Source organism: Tyto alba, unplaced genomic scaffold, assembly GCF_018691265.1.
Source record: "Tyto alba isolate M040663 unplaced genomic scaffold, T.alba_DEE_v4.0 Super-Scaffold_5, whole genome shotgun sequence".
NCBI classification, from domain to species: Eukaryota; Metazoa; Chordata; class Aves; order Strigiformes; family Tytonidae; genus Tyto; species Tyto alba.
In genome coordinates, this window is record NW_024881326.1 from 15,548,150 (window position 1) to 15,569,452 (window position 21,303).

Consider the following 21,303-nt stretch of genomic DNA (forward strand, 5'->3'; position numbering starts at 1 on the left):
AGGATCTTTCAGATAAATTATAGTTGTTGCCTGAACTAGCATCATGGTGGTGAGTAACATTAATAAATGAACATGCAAACGAACTTTGTGGTGAGGAACCTCAGTAACAGGACAAGAGAAAGTTTTTAAAACTCTCATTCTGAAAATGGAAGTACTGATTCCAAGATAAGAGTTTTGCACTTATTTTGTCATCCAAAGACAATTCAAATAAATGGAAGTATGCCCACTGACATTGATGGTCTTTGAATCCAGGCTCCATCCTCTTTCCAAAATATGTCAAAATATACCAAAAAATGTCTGCCCAGTCAAGCACAGGTAGGAAATGTGAGGCAAAAAGACATTGTCAGAATGTCTGTCAAATTACAGGAATTAGGGATATAGTCCAAACAATCACAAATTAATATTATTTCATTTAATTGTGTCAAAATACTAAATTAATATACAACATGTCTCAAATTTGTCCATGCTTGTATGGAACTGAAAAGAATTTAAGAGAGGTGATCATTTTGTGAAAATAATTTTAAGAAAGCATAGCCTCAAAACAAACAGCTTGTACAGTTTCCAGTAGCTTACAGAAATATTTATTCTGTGAATAAATTCTAGTCCACTGTTGCCTACAAAGAGAAGTATTGTGTATTTGAAATCTTTGTCATTACTGTGTCCATTGTAAACTGCTATTTAGACAGAACTAAAGCTACTGAAAGTGGTCTCCTAAAACTCATAGAGGAAGCTGACATGCTGTTCAGCTGGAAACAGCCTTCCTGAAGGAGAATTGATGTGAATCCTTTTGTAAAGGAGATCTGTGCTCTGAGCACTCAAAATACATCATAGAATACTAATCACACTACTTCCCAGAGCAAAAGAAAAATAAAAAAGGTTAGAGTGCATCACTGAATGGAGAGTGGTACATCTCTTTGGAGACATTTTGGGGGACGGGGGTGGAAAGGATGCCTGTCTGCATCCTTATCTATATGGACTTAAAGAGGAACCCTGAAACTGTATAGTATAAATTTTTAATTTGTATTTTATGTTCCCCCATATGAGAAAGAGAGGACAGATCTCAGCCTGGGTAAATTCACACAGCTCTAGTGGAGTGAGGCAGGCATGGCAGCAATACAATTTTCTTACCCTAATGTACTGGTGGAACTTGGAGCAGTGCAGGAAGAAAAGACACAGACGAAACATTACTGAAAAGAAAGGTGGAACTGCTTTGTTCTGTTGTTTTTGTTCTTTTTTTTTCCTGGAATCTGAGTTTCTTCCCTCAAGATAAAATAATGGGACTGCACATCTCTGACAGCAGATCAAACAGAAATCAGGCACCTCTTCAACCACATGGTGCAGAACTTGTGCTGCATGAGGTGCAGAGTCACAAATGGGTCCAAAAAGCGCTGTTTGGCACATCTCATTAAAATGTTTTACCTTTGTCTTATGAAAGGGTAGTAAACTTTAGTATTGGGAGAATTTAAAACAATTTTTTTCTCCCTAACAAAAGGGAGAGGTTGCCTAATGGTCCCAGTGCTTTGAATCACAATACTTGCTACACTTGTCTGTATTAAAGTGCTGTAGTAGTAAAAATTGACTCTTTGATGCTGTCATTCTTTCACTGTAAAATGAGCAGCTCATAGGAGGAAATATATTGGCTCTGAATGTGGCCAGAAAAAAGAGTTTTCTTCCAACAGTTTTTTCTTGGGTAGGACTTTTTGTACTGTGCTTGACGTTCTGAATTACATGATTACATAGTATAAGACTCCAGCAACATTTTGTATTGTAAAGATGGAGAGGCTCAGCATTTTGCCAGATGCCAAGTGATATTCTGATATTTCTATCTTCACTTTAAACTGAGTGACAGTCAGCATATTCACAATGAAGACAAGACAATCTGCTATCAAGTTACAGTAGTGATATTTTCCCTGATGAAGATCCCAGAGCTTGTCGGAATAAAGCTCCTTAAAACTCAGTGTCTGGAATAGCTCCAGCTTGAATTGCTCTCTGTGTAATATAATTTTATATTTGTGCCAGTCTAATAAGTAGATCACTGGGTAGAGGCTTTTGTAAGTAAGTCTATACGTACTGCACCATTTCCTGGCTCTGTGCTCCAGTGTGTTGCAGGCTGTGTGCAGTGGGGGAGGTGCCAGAGCTGATCAAGCAGTGTAATTTTATACATTACTGAATCAGTGCAGGAGAAACCTGGAGGGACAAAGCATCATCTTCTCTTTGGACTGCACTGTAAAATCCTACAGCTCTCTTAGCCCAGCCATGCTCTGATACATTTTTTCTCTCCTTTTTCTGATTTTGGTGTGAATGATAAAGTGATCGGATGATGGCTCTCGTTATGGAACCTATTAGCAAGTGGACGCCCAAGCAAGTAGTGGATTGGATGAAAGGTATGATCATTTATTACCATGTATTGTCTGTACTTTGGATCCTTGCAATTTACATACTGCTCTTGCATTCTTTGTTTTGGGAAGAGTTTATTCAGTTTTAATAATCCATATGCTGCTTTGCACAGTAGTTTTTAAAGACACGACTGAGGAGAGAGGCTGTTCAAGCTGTGCAGCATGTTGTTGGAATTTCTGCTGAGAACTGAGTAGGGATCATATGCATTTGTTGGTAAATGCAGACGTAAAGTGTTTGTGTCTCATGGCTCCATTATGCATTGCACAGTGTAACGTTATGATGTTTGGTTGCTTTAAATTCACCCTGATTAGGACTGTTTTGCTCATATCAGGTGATCTGATGCAGTGGCTGTGCAGCACTTGTGTGTAGTTTAGGGTACCACAAGGAGCATAAGGTGCCGGTGGCTGGACTGAGGAATTCTGCTCCTTCAGTGTCGCGTCCTGATTTGTTCAGGCTCCCCAGCTGCTCTGGCTCGTGCCGCTGCTGTGTCCGACGCGCCCGCGGCCCCAGCCGTCGCTGGTACCGTGGACAGTGCAGCCCGTGCCGCGCGTGGGGTGCGAGGGGGAGTGCGCAGGGCTGAGCATGGCTTCGCTGGGGAAACTCTTCCCGAGAACTTGACAGGAATGATGATTTCCCTGCACATTCGCAGTTTCACAACACAGCCATAAGCTGTGACATGTTTTGCCTTATAATGCTTGGCTGTGCTGCAAACAGACTGGGTTGGATGGGAGGGTGAAGAATTGTTCATGATGACAAGTGCTTTAAATTTCTCCTGAGTGGGGAAAAATGAATTTCCACAGTAGGATGCATTACTGTTGTGAGACATTGCTTCTGATGAGCTCTCTCTGTCTTAGGGACAAATAATTTCTGCTACAAGGGATCTCCATTATATAAGGAGAAGAGGTGCAAATTTTGCTTGCACTTTACTCATGGAAATAATTTCTGAAATGTGATTACCAAACTTATTGGAGGGCTGAATTGGATTCCCACTATAATATCCTTAAAGGTTTCAAAGTATTATCATTAATAAGGGAATGGTTTTGATTTCATTTTGCTGAGATATGTCTTCATACTTAACTGAAATTGGGTGTTTAGGGGCTCATCAGACACATTACAGTTATGAGCCAACTATTCTTTTACAAGCACACAGTATTATGAAGCTAATGGTATCTAAGGGAACATACGTAGTTTGTTTCTCAGGTGTTTGTGAACTCAGGTGAATTGGGAGCTCTTAAGCAGGTCATTGGGATGAATCCTGAAACCATTAGATAGAGGACTGATTCCCATACTCCAGTCTCATTACTTGGAATCAATTCTTAATGTACGTGCAGAGGAGGGTTTTCTGATCCACACCTTTATTTTCAGTATGTAAAAGATTTAAAAAATGGACTGATCGTGATGCTATTTTAACTCATCACTTGAATTATAATGTAGACTAAATGTCAGTGTATATAGTACTTGTTGATAAATTTAAAAATCTTACTAAATTTTTATCCTTTTTGATGAAAGCTAATTACATCTTGGATGACACTAATCTATAACGTGTGTAGTGCATACCATGGGAAGCAAGAAAGTCATAAAAACAGCAGGTTTTTTAAATGTATGGAGTTGCCTTACAGTTAAATTTCTACAGAGACTGCATGCTGCATCTGTAGGGACCTCTGGAGTAGACAGAACTGTCAGTTGTGTGCCTCTGGGCTTAAGCTTAAATAAGTATAATGCAATGAACACTGAGGTCTTCACAAGATAGGTATTTTCCTTGGTAACATGAGTGCTACAGATCCACAAACAGTCAAATTGTACGTTTGTCCATTTTTACCATGCTAATATTACAAGCCCCTTTTTCATCCCAGTATTTACCTGGATAAATGCATACTTCAATTGTAGCCAAAGAAGAGACCTAACATACACAAATGGAAACATACTAGAATTAGTTTAAAACTACTTGTAAATCCCTTACTTTTCAAAAACTGCCCAATTGTGGCCACTGTTTGCCTGTATTTTACATATACTCTGTATGTCATCTCCATTAGCTATAGTCATTCTGCTAAGTAGCTCTTAATACATTAGAGAGATAGAAGATCTGCATGGGTAGTAATATTCAAGTGATAAGGTAGCTTTTACGTATGTCTTTTATACTGACAGCTACACTTTGACAGCATTAAAAGATATATTAAAGACATTTTAGAAAAATTACCATGGTATGGATGTGGAATATTTTCTTTGCTATAGAAAGCAACATGTTAATAAACAATGTAACAAATATTGCAAGTGTATCATACCTTTTTTTTTTTTGCCTAAAAATATGGAGTCAGTTACCTTTATTTGTAAAGATTGTAAATTATAACATATTTCATAGGGAAACTATAGTAATATCTTTTAAATTTGAATTTATCATAATTATTTAAGATACCATGACTTATTTTTAAAAACTTAGCAAAGTACATGTTTTGAAATTAACTAGCAGTGAGTACCATCAAGATCAAATAATTGAAGATGGAAAAAAGTGACAAAAATTATGTTAATAGTTCAAGACCTGGCTACCCAGAATGCATCCTGATTACAGTGTGCCATTATCAGAAGCAACTGTAGCATAAGCCCCAACCAAGAGGAGACACCCTTCTGTTCTTTTCCTTAAGGAAATGTTACTTGCCACAGAAGTAGAAATTGGTAGGCTTTAAGGAACATCATTATGACAAGTTGGCATCTTGTATTTATCCACAGTTCCTTTCTTGGGAACGCATTCAACTGGAATTCAAACTAAGAACTGCATCTGATGGTGTGGACAACCTGAAAAGGCCATGCAAGTCTTTAGAAATTGATTCTTTCGGCTTATAGAGGATCTAGAAGTTAAGGCTCTAGATACCTTTGTGTCAAAGAAATTGGTTTTATGCAAAAATATTTTGTAAAGTTTAGCAAATACACAGCAGAAGGCATTGTGGTTAAAAAGAAAGTTTTTGAAGGAGCAGAAAACATTAATTGTGAAGATATTTTTAACAACAGTTTTCAGTCACTATTCTTTCCAAATTCTCGAAAATTTTAAATTTCTCAAAATGGTTTTCAATTCAGAAAATGAGCCATTGTTTTTTCTGGCATGTATCCATTTCTTACATAATTTAAATGTTTCCCTGTGGGTATGTACTATGGACCCAAATGGTACTTTAAGTGAAAGAACTTTGCCATGCTCAAATTCCATTTTGGCACTGTTGGGAAAACAAATATTACCCATAAAGCTTGCAAATACATTAAGAATCAGAGTAGATTTTTAACTTGGTCAGTTTTTCCTTTGATTAAGTTTAACATATTAATGTGAGTAAATGACAAACTACACTTCAATATTTGTAATGTTTCTACCTGGAGACTGTGATTGCTTTTTTGCCTATGAACTTACTGTGAAACTAGGTGGCACTTTGCAGTTGCAAACAGGTTATCAGAGTGAGCACTCCTAGACCAAATGCCTTCTATTTTAATATGTATGCATGCACTATGGAATGTAATCCTGTACAGAATTTGGGATTTTGAGATGCAGAGGGGAGGTATGCTGTCTTACTGCTGACTCTTATTAGCACTTAGAATTAATAAAAGCTTGATAGTTTGTAAGTTTGTCATTGTAAGTAGAATCTAAAAGATATTCTCTGTACTTTTACAAATAACATCATTTAAGATTTTGTACTTTCTAAGTGAAGCAGTTTACAAGTAGGTCATTTAAAATGTGATCTCATATACAGTGAAGTGACACCTCTGTCCAAATAAATACTAACTTTTCAAAACAATCCAATGAAATGAAATGAAATACAATTCTGTGAAATACTGCTGTGACTTTCAGAGAATGGAATGTTATTAAACAGCTGAAAATTAAAATAGGAAACTGGTTATTTCTTAAGTACCTGTAAGTAATAACTCCACATGGAGTTAGTTATTCAGAGTCTTGGGGACTGACAGTAAGGTTTGTCTTCCAAAACAGTCTGCAGTGGAGGTTTCTCTCATAATGAATGCTCAGCTTTAGATACTCATTTAACAACTGTAAGCCATTTTTCCCCCTTTAAATCTAGAATTTCTTCACTCTCAACAGGAGATGCAGACGTGAAAAAAAAAAAAAAATAATTCAGTTGGTAAACTGATTAACTGTTCTGCACTGATCCTGTGCGGAATAATTATATGTTTAGCTGAAGGGTTTTCCTTAGCATGTAATTCCCTGATTTCAAGCTGGCTCATAAAAGAGAAAGAAAGGGAGGGGGGAGCTGAGAGCAGGGAAGCTGATGACGTGAGTGGACTTGTTAGCATTCACATCACGCAGGGCTCCGGCAAACCCCTTCTCAGACATCTTTTGCTTTTCATTAGATCACTACCTGTTCAGTAGTAATATGTCATAACCAGGGAGCCTCCTCTATTTACAGAATGTAATATATAAAGTCTTAGAGCATACTGGAGACGCAGCTAAATATTATGATCTACTGCAAAAGCAGCCTTATAGGTACTGAGCTGGATGATATTTAGCTTTCTTGATCCCCATTTATGACCTTAGAATCCCATAATGCAAGAACTTGACTTCACAGGATACAATTTGAAACTTGAGTAGATAATCCACGTCATATCTTATTTAGACAAATGTAGGGTTTATAACATCTTTTTAGTTCTTTCTGAAGACAAATAGGTTTGGAAGAGAGCTGAGAGTCACAGAGACACCCTCAGAATTAGCACTGAGTTTTCAAGCAGTTCTAAAGCAAGGGTTTCATCATTTTCCTTCTACTCTCACCAGTTTAAAAACTGAAACAATTGACTGTTGTGGCTCCCCCATGGATTACTGTGTTCCACTAGTACCACCTTTCCAGTTGTCACTATAAAGTCACTGAATCAGAATTGTCCTCTCCAATTCCTCTTAAAAGTTTCAGACTGTAATACTTTTTAGTAATAAATTTTGGCAACAACTATTCTGTTGAATGTTGTAAACTATTTGATTTAAAAGGGTCAGCAGAGCGCGCCTCAAAGTTGACTATGCAATATAAGTGACTAAAGTCAGATTTCAAGAAACAGGTTCCCAGTATTAGGCACAGTTAAGTGTTGGAATAAGCTGTCTGGGCAGGTTTGGCCATTACCTTTGTAGGAACTTTTGAACACAAATAAGAAGAGCTCAGACAAACCTCCCCCTGGAACAGTTAATGTACCCAGCTGGCCTGCAGCAGAATGGCCTGATATTGTCTCAAGGCTTCTGCCAGTTCAGACAAGATCTTGGGATGGTTTCTTGCATGTGTATGACCCTCATCTCTGAAACATGTGAAATGGTCCCAAAGAGATTATAGCCCTAGCTTCCTTCTGGATACTCCATAGTTTATATTTTCCAGAATACCTGTGTGAGAAGGCTGTCCTAGCTGCAGACACAGGTAGATACCTGGGATGAATCTGCATTTCAAATATTTTGAGAGTGGGAAGATTGGATTAGGGGGCAACTACAATTTATTTAGGAGACAATATGAAAAAAAGCATACACAAACTGTAATCTAAAAGTTCAGGATCTCAGCTCACTGTCTCTTGGAAAGGAAGTCTAGCACAGGTGAGTTGCTCTCATGATGAGTAAATATAACATGAGGATACATTGGATTTTTCTTTATTTTCTTTCCTTTAATTTTTTACTTTCTATTTTTTTAATTTATCTTCTATTGTCTTGATTTTTTAAAAATTATTTTTAATTTTCTTGAAAAACATTTGCATATCACTAGGAATTAGTGTTTGTAAAAGTTACTGGCCAAAAGACCTGGCAAGCATACCATGTTTTTGTTATCACCTACTGTACACATGGAAAATGAAAGGAGATGCAGTCAATATTGACTATAAATTGTAAGTAATAAAAGTATATGTATAATGTTTAGACATAGCAAGAAAAATACTTAACTCTAGTGAAAGCCTAGCAAAACCAAGTCAAAATATTCAAGATCAAATCAATGCTCTCTTCCAAATGTCTAAACTTCAAAAATCTTAATGTTGTAATTTATAGGAAGCTAATGGCATAGCCTCCTGAGAGTAGAAGACATTGTATTTGAAACCAGAAGCAAATATATACGCATTCCACTACTTCTAACACTTTACAGAAGCCCCATTCCTTTCAACAGAAGAGTTTAAGATACCATATAGAGTTTAGAAGACTGGCAGGCTAACTAAGACCCAGTACCCTCAAGGTTTTGACCATCATCACTTTTAATTCAACCTGTGTACCACTGCAGCCTGGATGGACAACAAAACACTTTGCTGAGTCTGTGACTCAATTTTCTGCCTTCCTATTAACCATGCACCCATATTTAGTGTCATGGCAAGCTGACCTACAAGTTGAGTAGAGTATTGTACAAAGACCTCCATATAGCAAGTTGAGCTGTAATATTCTGTTGAGGTATTCCTGCATCCCTATCACTGTTACCTCATCTTTACTAGCACCTTTCTGAGGACCAATTAGAAACCGGTCTATATATCTTCCAAGAACCAACTGGATTGGCACTATCTCCATAAAAGATTTCAGCAACATTTAGCAATTTAATGGTCTATATTTATTATCTGGAGATTTATAAATGTATTCCAAAATTTCCCTATCTATAAAGCAGATACATTCAGACCTTTTAAAGAAATGTAATTCTGCATGCAGAGAAAAGTCTGAGCTGAATTAATGTCTCTCAAGTCACATTTATCAAGTGTAACTAATATTCCAGGTCATTATGTAAAAAAATTTACTTTATTGTCTTGAACCTTAATATAGACAGTCAGACACAATTGTCATGCATTGCTGTGTCTTGTAACTTTACCATATGTTCCTGAGACACATTATGCAAAATCCTCACCTTCAAATTCTGACCACTATGGGGAGAACAGAGTGGCAATGCAAATTCAGAAGAGCTCAACCTTCTCCAGGTCTCCATTATTTCACATGGTATGATATTAGGAAGCAAAATTCAGAATAAATTGGATCCCGTGGATGACACTTTCAGATCTCATTCAATGAGGCGCTGCATGTTAAAAAATTGCAAGACTACCAGATCCTGCTGAGCAATAATATACTTTCATGGTTTCTTTCCAGACATAATCCCAACAACACTTTCTTGCCCTCCTAATTCCTGACTCTAAATTTTTCCTTGCTTTGGCAGGAATGGCACCAATACATGTAGCATAACATTGGGAACTTTGTGTGTAACACCTCAGTTACTTTTACAGTTTATAAGACGCATATTCTTAGAAAAATAGCAGAACATCTCACTGTTGCAGTATTTCTGACTACCTCAGTGGGAAAGCAGAAACATTTATCTTTTTGCAGAAAAATTTTACTGTATGCCAGAAAAACAGTGTCTAAATGGTGGAGTATCAGGCAAAGTTCCATTCCAATTCCTATTTCTCAAAACCAGTGGGAAGGCAGGTGCATGCTTTCTGGGTCTATCCTCAGGGTAGTCTCCTAAACATACACTATGGGTCAGATGGACGCTTCATGTGCTTGAGTAAAGAAATATTCCTACCTAGTGAAATTTCCATACATCTGTTTCTGTCAGGTTTAATGTCTTCCATTTCTATTTGTAATGAAGGAAAAAATGCATGACGCACAATAAATATTACAATGTCTGCGTATACCGGGATAAGTAAAAAGTATGTTACAATTTGTCCTGAGGTGTTTTGCACAATTGTTTTAACACCTACAAAGATTTAAAAACTAAAAAGGAAATAACTTAATCCTTTCAATGCCATTCCTTCTGAGAACAGCTGTCTTGCCATGCTGACAGAAATGGAAGTTGTAGTTCTGCTGGTGAAATTGAAATTAGTGACACTGTTGATATTAAATGAAGCATTGTACTTAATAAACTACAGTAGTATAGAGTATTGCTGAGCAATTATGTACATTCATCCTTGCCTGCCAGAATAATTTTGTAGATCCCTTCTAAATGCTACTTTTGTAGTTTAAGTTTTTTACTAAACATGAAACTTTCCCCTGTTCCCTGATGACATTGTAAGGGTGACAGGAGTTGGAAAGATGGAACTTCATGAATTATCATTATAGGATTCAGAGTTGAAAAAATGATAAGCTTATATTTGTGAAGAGCTCTAGTGATGAATCAAAATGAATTTATTTCTGATTAACTAATACTCAAATAGCTCCCGACAAGTATCCTTGTTGACCTGCTATAGCAATGCGCTCAGAAATATTCAAGGCCAATGCAATGTTTGTTTTTTCCTACTCAAATTCTCCACCAACTCTTTTCTAGTAAAAATAAATTATAACAAAACTGGGATGCATTTTAGTTACAACATAGGTGATACAATTAAAATAAAAAAGTAATAGACAGTAATTTTACAAAATACATTCAGCTTTATTCCCTACAAACATGTCCACCTTTTTCATTCTAAATACCACACGAAGCCTATAAATACTCTGTGGAGTTCAGGGGTTCTCAAGGCAGAATTTGTGTCTTCTATAACTGTACTGAAACTACTACAACTATAGAAAGGATTAATTTGACACATCTGCTTTTTAGTTTACATGGAAAACTACCCGTTTGAGTTAAGACAGACAGTAGTGTCATCAGTCTGACAACTCAGACATAGCAATTATCACTTGAATGAAGAGCATGTTATATCTCCCCTCCACCAGCTTCCCCCGGTTCTCTTTTTGTCTCTCTCATTTATTCATATTACTCTCTAGCAGTATGTTTCTCGCCTTTTTTTATAATCAGATGGAGAGTAAGCATCAGATTGTGAAATAATTCATTCAACACTAAAAATTCTAGCTCTGGCCCTGTATATCTCAGAGAGGGTTGCAGTGATTTGGAAGTGAACTGCTTTCAAAGTCCAGGAGAATATAACAAAGGGAGAGCAGTGGGAGAAACAACATGGGGATGATAAAATCCTTTTCTCCCCTCTCTCCAGTGTTCTCCCATCGGTGTCTGGTCCTGCATGAGAGTTTGTACCATCCTGTAGTACAGAGTTCAGGTGGTATGTTAAATAACAGAAAGCTCAGCTGCTGTACCATGCTGTCTGTCCTGAAATGCAAATATGTCTACTTTAACAAAATAACAAAGGCATGTCCATACTAAGCACTATAGATAACAGAAACCAAGTGACATACATCGGGCAAGTTTTGACCTCAAGCTTGGCAAACTAGGAGTGCTTCTGTATGTTGCAAATGTATCCTATTCCATCAAAATATTATTTTATAAATAAAGGGTTGCCACTTGACAGCCTCAGGTTAGTCTGAGCAAGGTGAAAACCACCTACCTAAAGAACCCTAGCACAACTTCTGGTAGCTTTAATGTGCAGTTGGAAGAGGGTATATATTGATGTTTCATTGATTACATTAAAATATACTGTGAATATCAAGGATGCTTCTACCTTCTCTTTCAGACTATGAAATGTTGATTCCCTGGAAGACATGAGGGAGGTACTTCAACAGTGGTATCTATCTATGAAATTCTTTGCAATGGATAGGAACGTATCTTATACTAGATAGGAATGTGCTGCCCTGGGCACATTCCTAAAACCAGGAAAGACATATGTAGGCATCTGTTATTGATCACTCAGCATGAACAATGAGCTCATAGTGAAAATGTCCTAAATCACAGAACAGTAAGGAGAGATTTGAATTGCCCATTGTCGAGAGATTTTAATTGGTTGTTGCCAAGCCACACTAGGAATTTCCCTTAGTTATACAGAAACGACTTTATGGTTTACATAGGAAAAAGACATTCAACACTTTGAAACTTGCATTTGAATCATGTAGTTGGAGGGAACCGGTAATGTAAGAGTAGTTCAAAACTAATTGAGAAGTTTAGAATATTCACTACTTGAATGTCATATAAAAAGAAATGGATTCACGTGGTGCAGTAGCTCAGAGATGCTGTTTTTCCAGAAATAAATTTTGGAGAATGAAGAGAACTATTGAATAATCAATCAAAAACACAGCAAATAATTATCTAAATATAAAACAGGGACATTATAACAATAAATAGAGAGACAGGAAACTTTTACATATGAAATAAAAAGACAGTTAAAGGATAAGTTTAAATAATTATAACTTTCTTAGAAAAATGAAGGACAACACTTCTCAAGACTTTCAAAAGTAGACTTAAAAACACTAGGAACTGTGCTAAGGAAACCATCACACACTGAAAGAAGGATACACTGGGGCATCTTAGCTATTTCTTGTTTCTCTGATAATTCTCAGGACAAATTATCAATAGCTTTTATGGTAGCAGCAGAAATGATTATTTGCAGATCAGCAATGAAGAAATACTTAACTAGAAACCAAATTGCTCAAATGATCATTCAATGAAAGTGTGTTAATTCAATCTCTGAATCATTCCAAAAGCCATCAATATCACTTAGATTGTGAAAAAAAGCTTTACTATTCCCTATTTGTTGTGGACTCTCTTTGCATGTTGTTGCCACTTTTAAGGTCCATAAATTTTATGTATCTAAAGGTAGTTCTGCAGTTATTTATTTAACAAGGTCTCCTTTTTGTTGTCCTCTAGTGTCAAAATCACGTTTTATTCTTAAAATATTTGTATATTTCCACTTTCTTTTATGATCAACTTTTTCAATAAAAGGATATTGATATATGAGGAACCTGGCATTTGGAATTAATTAATTCCACGTAAACCTCAGATTTTTTTCAAAGGCATTGGTTTTCAAAAGTATTTAAGTATCCCATTATAGTCTTTGATAGATCTCTAGCTTCCATGTCATAGGTCCAGGCAGAAATTCCACATGAACCAAAGTTGTCTAGTTTTTTTGCATAATTGCAGACTGGCCTGCTGAGTGCAGGGCATACAAAATGATTCACCCCAGCACTTTTTTTTTAATTTTACCATCTAATGTCACACTTGATTTGAATTGCTGAAATTCTTATAAAATTTATTCTTTCAAAACTCATTAATGTCTTTTGAGGAGTAGCGATAGACTGTATTTCAATTTTTTCTTGCAAACTGGTAAGCTGTCACAGAAAAGGACAATGTCACCAGCAAAATTAAAGCTTATAGCATAGTGTTAAGCCACGATAATGCCATCCTGGAAGAGTCTGTATTTGTTCTCATAATGAAGCAAAGAACAATTGTGAAAAAGCAAAAGCAAATAAACTGCATCTATGGTTAACCCTAGTAGGCATTCATGTAAGCTTGTGTTAATGTTATCTGTGCAAGCCACTCCTTGGACTACTGTCTTCATGCTGTTAAGAATGTTTCATGAAGATGATTAAGAGAAGACCACAATTATATATATAAAAAAATTACATATAATACTGACATAATTATTATAATTTTGTAGCAGTTGAAGATATACCAGAATGAATTATATGTGTCTATCAGACCATCACTAATTCATATGGAGCCAATGGCTTTCTCTACTCCACAGGTACCATCCCCAAAACACGTTAATGAAGCTCCACGACTAAGCATTCCCTAAATGATAACAGAATTTGCATTTTTTTGGTTTTGGTGCAGAGAAAGAACACAGATTTATCAGAAAAAAAGAACCATTTAGTGGATATGTTAAAATATTGGCCAACCTCTTACTCTAAAAAAGCACATTTTGAAACAGGAACTGTGATTCTTTGGAGAGTTAAAAATAAACAAGGTTTCTAAATTACATCCAAGAAGTACAGAGGAGTTTGAAGGTAAGCTTATTTCACACTATTTTGATCTGAAGGTCATCTTACCACTTTCTGTAGGCAAGATTATTCAGCAGACTTGATTTACATGTCTAGATGACCAATTGTGCTCTGAGATAAAATCAAGTGATGCCTCAAAATTATTGGAAAATCTGTACTTGAAGAAAGCATGTGGTCTTCCTTAAGGTCCATCCCACTGTCTCTTTATCTGTAATAAGCTTAGGAAAGGGGCATTATGTGAGATTTTGGCTGAAAAATTAGAAATTCTGTAGTATTTATAGACTATGGATGCACTATCATCTGTGTTGCTTTCTATCCAAATGACTGTCAATACCACTTGTACAGTAAAACAGAACAAGAACAGCATATTTTGTTATAAAGTTTTCTGCAATACATATCCTAAAGCTAACTGAAGTTGATGTCATATTAGTGAATCTCATAAACAGGTAAAGCTGGCCCATAAATCAGTCTAGTAAATGAGAGACAACTATGTAAAAATAAATCCATTATTACAGTGTAGTATTGTTTATACAGAAGTATCAGTATATCTTGCAGACTGGCTGTTCTGGGTGAGGTAATAAAAACTGATCAAGTAGTATAATTAGGAAATATTCTTGAGGGACACTTTAGATCACAGTACTAGGTCACTGGTATATTCTCTTTTTCTGATTTAAAATTTATAGTCATCAACTAAGAGTTCTCTTGATACAACCAACTATCAACTAGCAAAGAAGAAATATTTATTAAAGCCATGCATATTTCCGGTGTTCATTATCTTCCATTTTGCCTCTGTGCAATTTCTGTTTCCCACTCCTGTGTTTTAACTCATTGTTTTGACTCTAAAAATCAATAAATGCTTACAGGCAAGAAGGATACCTACAGGAGCTGAAGAAAACTTACCTATAAATCCACTGAAAGAAGACAGTAGTCTAGTGCAGTTATGGGCAAATGCAGGTATGACAACTGATAAAAAATACATAGGTAATTGTACAACTGCAATTGTTAAGGAAAGTGAAAAGTACTGCTTATATGCAGATGCACTGTTTTGCAGATAGATCAGATTGAAAATGTATACAATAATTCAAAGGTAAATATGATATTTATGACTCGGGAAATGATAATTTTTCTAGATCAGTATTAAACCAAGTCATTATGGTGGCATTTCCATTTTTATCCTGATGAAAGTACATGCTAATGTGATCTAAACTGAGATTCCATCAGACTGAGGTGATAGAAAGCAGTCAAAATGCTTTGAAACGTTGTTAAAACTTGTACCCTCATCCACTCCCATTGAAGGCTAGGAGGTAGATTGCACTGTCCATTCTCACTGTTTGTATTGCATGGTTGACTTCTGTTTTAAATAGCAATCACATTCTAGTCCACAGCTTGCATTTCAGTTAAGGATAACATTGTCCTTGTGCAGCTTTTACAGCTGTTTAAAACTTCTGAGATGAGAGGCACTATGTAAGTGTAGGATCATTATCAGCATCCTACTGCTTGTTAGGTTCTTTTTCAAAGTGGGTAACCTGGGACAAAACAATATTTACTATCAAAGAGTAATGGCAATTATATAACTATATACATTGTGGACTACTAATCTTTTTTAGGCTCTAGCACCTCCTATATAGCAGTATTTCAACACAAAACTGCTCTTGCATGGTTCGGGTCCTTTTGGGATTACTAAAGAGAATTCCCAGAGTGACTGGCAGAGTTGGTAGCGACTGAAAGGGATATGAGAATTTCAAACCAAGTATGATGTAGTAAAGGTTCTGAGCTTTACAGGTAATAAGTATTTCAAGAGTAACAACTCTTAACAGTGACAGGGAGACACAGTGAAATGCAGAGAAATGTCAGTTGTTACCATTAGCATCTGCAGCACATGGAAGTTTCCTTTTGGGTGCTGGCACTTTAGAATCACAGTGTTCCACAGTGCCGAGAAACTGCTCCAGGAGAGAAGATCTGGCTAGCAATGGCTTCACTGGGGAAATCACATCTTCAAGACTGAAGCATTTTTCTGCACACATATAGCCCGTTAATCAACGGAAAAATTTGAAGCAGATTATTCATCATATTTGCTGTGTTTGGATTTGAAGTGATGAGAAATAAAATAATGATCTTGACTATTATTAATAAGTAATATGAAATGGTTCATCTGAAGGAATAAATACAATTTGGCCTGTGAAGTTTCAGACATCTGGTACAAGCATATGGGTTGGGAATCATTAGCTAATTGTTACAAAAATACAGCAAAAACATCTTTTTAATGATAGAATTGAGGCCTTCAGGAGGACTGCTCCATGTGCTTTCCTCTTGAATGAAAGCTCCTTACTGTCCCTGTTATGCCTCACAGCTCTCCAAAAGCATATGCAATGCTTGTCGAGTTACTGAGTTTACTTATTTTGAAATGTGTTACTTACATATCTGTTGTCAAAACAAATTTTCAGAAACTGTTTTATGTTGCACTGATTGTTGTGTGATAAATTGTATTCTCTTCTAAATGTGTGTATGTGGTAGATTCATACTGCGCTGCAATGGCAAGACTTAGTATGGATTTACTTAGTACAAATGTACCGATGCAAGATTTGGTGCAAGTGCTTAGGTGTATTCTTGGAAGATGTAAGTGGGTACATGACTTAATGTAAAATAGGGAAAGAACAGCAGCTGTATTTTGTATGGTCCAGCAAGAAGTCTAGTGGACTGGGGAAAAGACAAATGATGTGATAATTCTGGCATGGTTCCTGAGCTTCCCTGCTAACTTGAGAGAGTCACTCCTGTGGCTGTGCTTTCCAGTCCTTGGACACCCAGAGAGGACCCTGTTTTGCTAAAGGGACTATCTCTTATTACGAGCACATGCAGCATGAACATAATGAATCTTGATTCAGTAATACATATATCTCATGATTTTTCATCTAACAATACTGTGTTGAGTTATCCCCAAGCCATGATGGAGAACATGTCTAAGGCCAAACAACCCTTAAAGATATCTTTGATAGGTCACAGGCCAATTCACGCCCAAGTATTAACCAGGAATCATTTACAGAAACAAAATCATGTAGTCTGGTCATCATCAGCCACGCACTTTGTGAACCAGAGCATATGGGAAAATCTAATATTCATTCCTTGATCCTTTTTTTTTTTTTGTGTATTTTGATTTCATCTTTGATGTTAAGCTAAAACATCTTCACAATTTATTAAACAAATATGACTTGCTTCAATATTCTTTATACTAGTAATTTAGGAAAAAAAGCCTTGGGCTGCCTAGCATTATTAACATTGAGAATGCCTGCTGTTTCTCAGGTAGCTGTCAGTTCAGCATAAGGAAAAAGCTAATTATTTTAAGCAGGTCAGTCAGGAAGAACACTGAAACTCTACACAGCAGTTAGAAATCAGTGTCCGTTGACTTCAGCTGAAATTTGCCACTGCAGAAATATATGGCTGAAAAACAATCTACTGGTAAAAATACATACTGCCAATATTTAACAATGTTGGCAACCTTGTTAAATCAGGCTTGAAATTAAAGTATTGCATGCAACTTAGCTCCTTGATTTGCATTAGGATGAGGCTAAGAAGGACACTGAGGAAAACAAGATACGAATAAGAGAAAATAAAACATAAGTATGTGGGTAGATATCCTCTCCCTAATATAACAAAGTTTTTCTATGAGAAAAGTGGGTAAGAATTATAGAAAACTTCTTAGACACTGGGCAAGACATCCTAAGTAATTAAACTATCATATATTCTGTATTTTTATAAAATATTTATTCATTTTAAAAGGCTTAAATTACACTTGGGAGTGTCAAATCCCTTGGAATTTGAAGGCATTTAAATACTAGAGTGTATTTACTTATGTTAAAGAAACACTGCTAGATTAAAATTCAGAAAATTCTATAAAAACATTAATTTCCTGTATCATGTGGTGCCAAATCAAATTTTAATAACGTGAAATATTTTACTATCCACCCTACTTTTTCCAGGGTTAAATGCTTAGCTTTGATATTTCATTTATTTTGAAGGATGCAACAGGTTAGACAATTTTACTTTGCAACAGTTACAATGGACTTTTTAGTAATGACAGTACATACATAGGAAAAAAACACTTACAGGGATATGATGCCTCATTCTTCTATCACTCAAACTAATGTAAATCACTGGCACATTTTCAGTATGAATCACTGCATCCAACCGTTAATGGATTTATACTGCATTGCTTATGAAAACTGGTTTAGAAACCAAAGAAATTATAAAATGTAAAGGAAAGTCCACTTCAGTTTTTAATATCAGATAATTAAAACTATTTTATTCACCCACAGGTGATATCAACAGCACATGCACTGAATGGTTCACTTAAATCAATGGGACTACTTCTAGAATAGGGTACTATTTAGTATATTATTGTGTCTATGAACAAACAAACTCAATAAATCAATAGTGTTTGGTGGAACTGCAGTGCCCCTATGGCAAAGGCACTTTTTTATCTTTTTGGAAAAGAATTCAGGTAAAATTTGTAGACTTGCTGAGCCAAAACCCATGTTGGCTCTGTAAACCTAAAAAGCTCTTGTGATCATTTGTCTGTTCCTGTGTATCTCCAGATACCTATAGACTTAGCTTGGTTCTAATCCTGTAACTGATTAGAGCAGGAATTCCTTGACTCTGGTAAATTCTCATTTAATAGGGGTTTTACAGTTTTAATAAATCTTTTTTTTTTCAGCTGCATTAGTTCACATTTTCACTGCTTCAAGAGAAGAGTCAGATCTTCACAGCTAAACTTGCATGTTAAACTATGCATTAGACATAGGCTTTTGTTATTTAAATATATACTACCTGAACGTTCCTCTTAGAAAGAATAACCTTGGTTTGAATTTTGAGTGTATAAATGGAGTTTTCTGAAAGTAACTACATTCTAAATATGGCTTATGTTCTCCAGTCTCAAGAAATGCAGATACAGCAAAAAAAAAGAAAAGCTAATTTATTTAATAAAAATTATTAACTGTGCCGCATTAATTGTGGCTAGACTGATTACACAGTTAGTTTAAGGTTTTCCTTATCAAGCAGTTCCCTGTATTCAAGTTGGCTTGAAAAAGGAGGGAGAATAGAAAGTACAGCAGGGAAGCTGATGACGTGAATAGGCTTCTTAACATTCACATCACACAGGGCTCCGGCAAACCCCTTTCAATCTTTCTGCTTTTCATTAAATCACTACCTGCTTTGTAGCAGCTTTCCTCAAACAATGATTCTCTTACATTTACATAACATAAATGTTAGCAACATGCTAAGTATCACTGTGGGATTGACACACATATAGGTTTCTTTGATGTTATCCTTAAAAAAAATTTTACATCAGCATGAAATTCATAAAGGAGGAGGAGCAGGCTGAGGAAGACATCAAATAAGACAGATGGACAATTCTTGAACATTGTGTTTGAACAGACAACTCTTGGAAAAATAAAGCTGGGCCTCCACAATATACTTTGTTACCCTGTAGAAAGCGTTGGCGTAGAATGTTGATATTTTCAAAACCAGAACATGCAAAGATCAAACAAGCATTAAAACAGAATGAAAAAATCTTTCCTCAACCAGCATGTACAGTGAGCGAATAAATGTAGGCACTACGAAGAATTACAGCAAAATGAAGAAACTTATGCCTTAGAACTCCCTGGACCATACAAAAGCTCTTTCATCATCTTTGTCAAAACTCTTTAGTCTTCCTTTTTAATATCCCTTTTTTTTTTTTTTCAAGGAAATACTGAATTTTTGGACAGAAAATTATTCTAATAGGACAGCACATCTCCTCAGCCAGACTTCCAGTATTCCTTTCTACACTGAGAGTCTAACACTATATCACAAATTCCAACCCTGAATTCTGGAACCTAAACAGGTATTTAATTACAGACTCTCATACATTTTGCCTGGGTTGCTACCCTTGAGATCACAGCAGTAGCTGAAACCCCCAGGCTATGTGGACGTGGGACAGTAGACACATGTGAGATCTGTAAGCCTTTTTTGAAGTGACCTAATTATGCTGGTGGTAAAACAGAACCAGTAAACTTTGTTCTCAGGGTAAGGATATCAAGTTATTTTAATATTTCCAGTGAATGATATTTTTTATCACAATTGAGAATGTGAAAATAATGGTTTCTTTGTGCATTAGTTGTAAGTGTGGAACTTCCAGAACTAAAGCCATGGATAATGTCCAAAACATAATGATCTCAGGGGTATGTTGCTTAATATTGGTAAGAAACTTGCCACTTTTCTCATTCTCTTATTTCCCATCTTAAAACATGGAAGCAGAGGACTGTCTTCATAACCAGTCCTACACTCAGAAATACTTGTTTCAGCAATTTAATAGAGTAAAAATCCTATGCTTAATTTCTTTTCAGTTCTGCATTGCACAGACCTTTAAGAAAAAAAAGAAAATACACTGAGTGTTAAGCATTAGCTCAATGTGTAAAGTTCGCACATTTCTCTTGGCACTCTCTGAATTATATATTTTAATTAGCCCATGAATCTAGTTAAGGCACTGTTTTTTTGTGCTTCAGTTCAAAACAGGCTACCCAGCCTATTTCTTTTTTAATTGAAGAAGATAATATAATATTTTTTTTCCTTTTAGTGTAATAAATACATTGGAAAAGATTGCCATTTCACAAAGACTACAGCTGTCTGCCCTACCATGTGAGCCTATGAGTCATAAGAAACCTCCAGACAATCCCCTGTGTTTCTTCATATGCTTTACGATACCTCTAATCACAGAATAGATTTTATAGGAATTTCCATCACATCACTCGCTCTTGATTCTATTTTTTCCTGGCTGATGTAATCTCACATACTTCTTTTGCTCTTTGTAGCTAGCAGGGGAAAAGATAAAGAAGAGCGAGAAATTATTTTGTCACTTTTTTTCAGGTTTCTACCATTTATCAGCCTTTCCACTAATGGTTATTACAAAATTAAAAGGCATGGTTAGCATGTGGAACACAAACACATTACATCTGAGTTACACAATTTTCACTTCAGTGTTCCATCAGGAGAAAATGAAAGTAAGCGATTAAGATGGGGGGGAGGGGGGAAGAGAGAATAAAATTATAACAAATCTGATTCCATAAGACATTCTTTTTGTTTATTTTACACAGATGGAGTTGCAAGGGCTCATTTCTCAGTACATTTTTTCTCAGAAGACTGAGTGCTTCAAACACAGGAAACAGCATCCCAGAACACTGCCTAAATGTGGACTGATGTTTATGTTCTCTTGCTAAAATGTCTGATCTTGCTTATCCTGAATTCAGTAG

The 21,303-nt window shown here is 36.0% G+C and overlaps 1 protein-coding gene across 1 annotated transcript in view; it reads left to right on the plus strand.

Moving 5' to 3' along the window:
* Positions 1-2,317: 2,317 nt before the first annotated feature.
* The window catches only part of LOC104364206 (connector enhancer of kinase suppressor of ras 2), a 215,331-nt gene continuing 196,345 nt past the window's right edge, over positions 2,318-21,303 (plus strand). Inside the window, exon 1 of the mRNA XM_032982760.2 lies at positions 2,318-2,384. Coding sequence (XP_032838651.2) covers positions 2,318-2,384 — 67 coding nt within the window. The remainder of the gene's footprint in view (positions 2,385-21,303) is intronic.